At 55.2% G+C, this 6615-nt stretch overlaps 1 protein-coding gene across 1 annotated transcript in view; it reads left to right on the top strand.

Annotated features, from left to right (window-relative positions):
* NCOR2 (nuclear receptor corepressor 2) overlaps window positions 1-6615 on the top strand; it is a gene marked incomplete at both ends in the record, with an annotated part of 44806 nt that overhangs the window by 11413 nt on the left and 26778 nt on the right. Inside the window, 2 exons of the mRNA XM_009697453.1 lie at window positions 2862-2982; window positions 4069-4225. Coding sequence (XP_009695755.1) covers window positions 2862-2982; window positions 4069-4225 — 278 coding nt within the window. The remainder of the gene's footprint in view (window positions 1-2861; window positions 2983-4068; window positions 4226-6615) is intronic.

Below are 6615 nucleotides of genomic sequence, written 5' to 3'. Positions count from 1 at the left end.
GAGGGCTGTGCCGGGGCCAGCGCCGCGTTGGTGCCGTGGCCCTGGCTTGGGGGAGCCCATTGGGGAAATCTGGTCACCATCGCCTTTGTACAACCACTGCGTGTGCAAGGAATTGCGTTTGGCTGGGTCATGTGTCAGTGTGTTGGCTTGTCTGGCAATGAAACTGGTCCCCGTCTCCATGGCAGAAGGTGAAGGAGGTTGGGGAATGCGGGGTTGGGGTCATCCCTGAAGCTTCGTGCCTGGGAAGGGACATTTCCACACTGCTGAGGCTCAGCCATGTGGGTGCTGACCCCTTCCTGCTCAAACCCTTTTCCCATCCCTGCCAAGGCCATTACCCATGTTTAGGGACTGGTGGCTGGGTTTGGGACGCCCCGGGTTGGCAGTGGGTGATATGAGATGTTGAGGGTCATTCATCTGGTGACTTCCAGAGCAAAGCACCCAACAGATAGCCCCATGTGTGGCACAAGATCTGCTGGGAGGAACATAATAAATTATGCAATTTGCATATTGATGAATTTAATACTGACTCTGGCTTGCTAAGAATCAGGATCCTGGAGGGCTTTAGGAAACCTGAGGATCTTAAGTGTGCTCGAAGGGACCTTAAGGGTGCTGAAGTGCATCTCTGCAAGTGCCACGAGTGCACAGGGCGGCTGCTGGGACAGTTGCTCTGCCAGGGCTGGTGGGACCCTGCTTGCCAATCAAACTTGCCAGTCTCTGGAAAACCAGGCTGTTAGCTACGTGTCTCGCAGGAATCGCTGCTGAGGAGGAGAGCGGTGCTGAGCACAACCACGGCTGCCGAGATCTGTCCCGCGCCAGTGGCGGTGACAGTGACACAGAGCTGGGCCAGTGCCCCCGCGTCGGTCACCTCCTGGTGAGCGCCAGGACCTGTCTCAGCCCGGGGGTGACGTGTTGCTGGCCTGGCAGTGCTGGCATCAGGGGTGAAGTGTCGGGAGAGGAGCTCTTTGCCGGCACTGGGAGCTGAGCTGGCTGGCAGTCCCCTGCCTCTCAGATGAGGCTTGCCCAGAAGAAGATTGCCCTTTTTTAAAAACTAATCAAAGAAAAAAATTGGCTTCTTTGGGCAAAATCAGAGCCCGAAGTGCTGGAGGGAGTGGGGCCAGGGCTGCAGAGCATGCTGTGAACATGGGCCTTCCCCGGCTCGGCAGCCCCAGAAGAGCAGTGCCGCAGCTCAGCGTGGTGTCAAGGACTCGGGAGCAAGTGCTGGGTACCCTTGTCCCCAGCCATGTGTCTCAGCCGGCTTTGGGGTGTTGCACCCTTCCAGGAGCCCCATGTCCCCCACAGCATGGCTTCACAAAACCCATATAGCTCTGCAGGGAGACATCATTGCAGTTTGTTGGGGAGCAGCTCAGATTTGCTACCCCTTGCCTGGTCTCCCCTGGGTGCCTAACCGGAGCGCCCTGGTCCCGATCTGGAGGTGGGTCCTCTTCCCCTCCGACGCTGGGCACTGCGCAGGGCGAGGGCTGGGGCAATCCCCACACCGCGATGAATTTATTCCCCGCACATGGCCCCGCCACGCTTGTTTATTCATCCAAGGGTGAGCATGGAATGACCTTGAAATTTATAGGCTGAAGAGAGCAGTGAAATAACAGCTAAAACAAACAAATCAAGCTGTAAAGCTTGAAAACTATGAGCTGGCTTCAACAAATTGGAGTTGGGAGGGAAAGAAAGCAGAGGTGGCCTGGAGAGACCCGGTCCCCGGGGTCTTGGCATGAGCTGAGGAGCTGGACACACCGAGGGTTTGACCCATGGGCTTCGCACGCCTCCGTCCCCATCCCGTTTCGGTGGCACCCCGGAGATGCCCACCTCACACTGTTTGCACAGGGGCTCAGCGTGGCCGGCTGAGCATCGGCCAGGCCACTCAAGCAGCCAAGGGGAAGACCAAGTGATGAGGGTGCAGGGCTGCACGGTCACAGGGCTGAACACCAAATCCCATCCAAATCCAGCCTCTCATCTTTCAGGTGATCTGAGCACCCCAGCCACGTGCACACGGTTGCTTGCCCAGGCTTTAGCACCTCGATAAAAGACAGTCCTTGAAGAGGAGCACGAGGCCAATCCTGAGCGCCAGGCGAGCACCACGTGTGAGCTCCAGAGAGTAGCATGAGGCCCAAATGAAATCCAAACTGGTCACCCTGCTCTGTAACTCCCAGCTCTGGGCTCCAGTTCTCCCTGGGGTTTATTCTGGACAGCAGCAGATTTGCTAGAAATAGTTAGCGTAGGGGATGAGGGAGAGAGAGCTCGAGAGCCTGTTGAGCCAGATGTAATGGTCTCATTTAAGCACAGAGCCCCATGGGGACTGTCTTTGGAAAGCAGGATTTGAATCCTGTCCCGCTCTCCGCCTTCCCTTGGCCTCGTCATCCCAGAGCCAAGCTGCCCCAGTTGCTTGCTGGGCATTACTGGGCCGGGTTGTGTTTCCCCCTGTGCTGTCCTTCTCATAGACCAGCACAACCTGGGGACACCCGCAGCCCACCAAGGTCGAAGCCAAGACACCTCCCCAGCGACTGCAGGTCCCCCATGTTTTGGGCAGCACAGCAGATTTTCCTGCTGGGCAACCTCCTGTCAGACAAGCATCCTTGTGGTGGCTGCGGAGATCTTTGGAGTGGGAGTTGCCATCTAAACAGATTTGTGGCCAGGGCAGCAGCTTGCAGGGCTGGAAACCCAAGTGCACAATGTGTTCAAGAGCCCGGATTCCCAGCAGCAAGCGGCGCTCCAGCACGCTCCTCTCTGATGAATGAGATGTCCTGTAGACTCGGCAACATAAAACAGGAGTGCAGGGCATGGGGGAGCAATGGGATGTGGAGTTTGTCCATGGCATTGTCCAGTTGACGTGCATGTTTTGTGTCCAGGTTGCTGTCCCCCCGGCCCAGCCTACTCAACACCGCCAGCGATGCCAGGCTGAACTCCTCGCCGCAGAAGCCGCTGGACCTGAAACAGCTGAAGCAGCGTGCTGCTGCCATCCCTCCCATCGTGAGTACCCCACCAGAGAGGGCCAGGACCGGGAGCACGGCGGCCACGTGTGCCTCGTACATGCTCTTCCCTTGGGCTGCGTCCCCTGCGTGGCACGCGTCAGGGTTGCAAGGCTGTGCTCATCCCTGCGGATGGCCGGGCTCATGGTCTGCAGAGAGCTGTGCCTGGGTGGTGTGAGCCCCCCAACAGCCAAGGTGCTGTCTGTGCAGAGCGGCAGAGTGTGTTCCCAGCTGCGGGAGCAGCTCTACCAGCAATGTTTGGATGTCCCTTGAGGTCTTTTATCAGAAAGTTGTGGGAGGTCTGGACAGAAAAAGCTTCTCGTTGCCACGTGACTGCTGCCTCCCGTTGCTTTACAAAGCGAGTGTGCACCTTCCCAGCCCTGCACTTCTCTTCATCTCCTGTGCTTGAAGGATATGCCTGAGAAGCATTTGTGCTCTTTCTCATCCAGAAGCTCTGCTTGGTCCCTGTTTTTGGCTACCTGGTAGCCATGTACGGAAAGAACGTGTATTCTCCTAGGCTGATGGTTCCTCCTGGTGCAGTGGCTTGGGCTGTGACAAGAAGCACCTTGGTATCTCCAGGGTCGACACCAGAGGAGCAGCAGCGCAGGGTGGGCAGGGAAGAAATCCTTGCTTTTAGGTGTTGAGTACGTAGGGAGGACCCGTTCCTGATGCTCTTCCAGTTTCCCATGTTACAGCTTAAGATGTGGCTGCTGTCATGTAACTTCTGGCAAAAGCTTTGAGCACTCAACTATAGATGAGAGGTTTTGGACAAGGGAAGTCTGAGGCTCTCCCCTATAGTGTCACCAGCACAGAGCTGATACTTTTTGGTGTGGGCTTTTTTAACCTCCTGTGGCTGGTGAGCTTTGGAGTCCTCTTTGGGCTGATAAGACTTGCAGTGATAGTGTGGGGCATGTGCTTCTCGTAACACCTTGCTGTCTCCAAGACTGTTACGGATGTCAGCAACACATGACGAGTGTCACCAATTCTTATCACTTTGCAGATTTCCGAAGGTTTCTCAGAGGGGATTTTGCAGAGTGGAAGTGTGAAGCCTCAGGTGCCTCCCCATGCTTTGGCCCTCTACCAGCAGCAGATCACAAAAGCCCATGAGTCTGCCCGCGAGGACGTGCCCCCGAGCAAGCTCTCGCAGCCTCAGCAGCCGCAGGCTGAGAAGGAGCAGCAGCAGCCAAGCAGCAGTCCCAGGGGAAAGAGCAGGAGCCCCGCTGTCGGCGACAAGGAAGGTAGGGGTTGTGTGTGTGGCGGTGCCTGTTTATCCACACAGACGTGCCCGGTGTGTGCAGCTGTACACAGCCGGGAGCTTTCTTCCTCTTAGGTGAAAGCTTGCTTCAGCCCTTGAAAGCTCTTTAATAGCATCTTGAAGCAGGACGAGAGAGGCATGGCTAATTTCCCATGTTCATTAGACAGTACATCATGTCTCCTTGAGCCTACAGCAAACACCGGGCCAGTGTTGAGCACTGAGGAGGTGAAGATTGCCTTTATGAGCGTCTCTGCCATTCACTGGAGAGCAAAGGGGCCTGGAGGCATGCCAGGGCTCCGGGTACAATGGCTCTTTTCTACCTTGCTGGCTTTCTATAAAGAATGCTTTTAATGCTCAGCGGGGACCATTATTTCATTTAAAATCAATGCTAATACTGTGACTCGGGAGTCCAAAGGCTCCTGTAAAGATTCCCAGTGCTTTCTCCCCGGAATAGCTCTGATGTGGTTTGGCTGCCTAATGAGCAATTCAGAGTTTCCCACCGTAGAGCATGTGAAGCATGATTAGCTTGAGCACCTGGGGATCAAGGTTAAGGAGAGATGGGAAGTCCTGATGAAACCATCCTCTAAATGCGTTTTTAATCTGAGTATCAGAGTCTGTTCCAGTTCAGAGTCTGTGTCCCTGCCCCTCATAGCCCGCCTGTGGTTCAGTTGCGTGTGAAGGCAAGATGCTGTCACCAGTGCCACGATCAGAGGAGCAGGGAAATCGAGGTGGGTGGGTGCGATGTCCCCCAGTGCTGCACGGGGATGGGTGCAGCTGCAAAAATTACCTGCTTATGCATGGAGATGGAAAGTGGATAAGACTACACTGATGAGGCAGATCTGCACTGGACCTGGGCCATGATCTTTGCTGGAAAATCGCTGCACTAGTTCACCCTCCGGCAGCCAGGATCTTAGCAGCCTGCTCTGCAGTGTCCAGGCTCAGGTATTTATTCTTCAAGCTATCACGTCCCTCTGGACAGAACGATGTGCTTGCAAGAAAAGTTGGTGGCTGGCATGTGACCAAATTTTTTTAAAACAATAAATAGTGCCATGTGTGCATCACACCTCCAGAATGTTTTGTGTATAAGCAAGGAAGGTGACTGCTCACCTTGAAAGAAAGGGAGCTCCCCCCAAGTCATGGTGTTGCCGCCCATGAAGTCCCATCTCCAGCTGATCTCATTCTGATCTGCTCATGTTTGCTGCCCAGGCAAAACAGTTCCCCTCCAGCTCTTCCCCCGCAGCGACAGGTAATCACGTTTGATCTCCTCTTGCGCCGTAATCCCGAGTGGATCTGGTCTTGCACAGCTCAGCTTCCTGGTGAACTGGGTGGCACGGCCAGCCCTCGAACCCGGAGCTCTGCGTCACCTGTGTCCCAGTGCTGCAGCTCCAGCTTCGTCCTGGCCACAGGAGGAAGAGGAGATCAGGCAGATTTGTATGTGTTAGGTACAAGGCAGGGTTTAGGGGTTGGAGGTTAACCATGCCATTCTGCAACCTGTTAGCACCATTATTAAATGCAAGGGTCTGATACCCAGGTGGATTTTTTATGGCTTTGTTCTCTGCAAAGCACTAATGATACGAAACACTTTATTCTCCCCTCGCACACCTCCGTAGAGCTTTGAATCTTCCATGTTAATGAAATTGTTACTCCTCCCTGTACCCCTGCAAACATCTCAGCAGGTCTTGGGTTCCAGCTGTGTGATCCCCAAACCTGCGTAGCTGTGCGTGCGTGCTGGGAACCACAGTGGGTCTGGGTTGCATGTGGACCCTAGGGAATCCTAGGCTGGTCTTCTCTGTTCGTGATGTGAATGCATCTGTCATTTGAAAACCAGCAGGTTTGTGATGACTGACCTTGAGGGGAAAAATCAAGTCCCCCAAAGCCCCGATTTCAGTATGGGTATGGACTCAGGCATCAGCTTACTGCTGTCTCTGCCTCTTGGAGCACATCCCAACTGTGGATCAAGGGTTAGACGGGAGATAGCCAGATAGTCCTGGCAAATCTACGTTACATCCTTTCCCTCCCCTGCTCTCCAAGGCATCCCAGTGAGGTGGCAAGCATCCAGAGTGCAGACATCGTGCTGCCACCCCGCCTCTACATGGGCCTCACGTTAAACGGGAGAGTCCAGCACAGCCTGCAAAGCCTTCAGGAGAGCAGCCCCGTGCCACCTCCCAGCAAGGGGCCAGCTCCACCGGAGCAGGTCCTCTCATTCTTCCCCTGCTAGATAAGAGAGCTTGAACTCTTGCAACCGCTCCAGAGATCGACATCCTTCACACCGCTCTGGATCCACTTCAAAGCCAAGTCTTGCACACATCCTGGCCGAGGCGTTGGCTGCCTCGCAGCCGCTGGCTGGGGCCGTATCGGCTTTTTGGGGGGCCCCGCCCC

The sequence above is a fragment of the Cariama cristata genome, unplaced genomic scaffold, assembly GCF_000690535.1.
Source record: "Cariama cristata isolate BGI_N322 unplaced genomic scaffold, ASM69053v1 scaffold19763, whole genome shotgun sequence".
NCBI lineage: Eukaryota > Metazoa > Chordata > Aves > Cariamiformes > Cariamidae > Cariama > Cariama cristata.
This window is presented reverse-complemented; position numbering and strand designations above follow the sequence as displayed.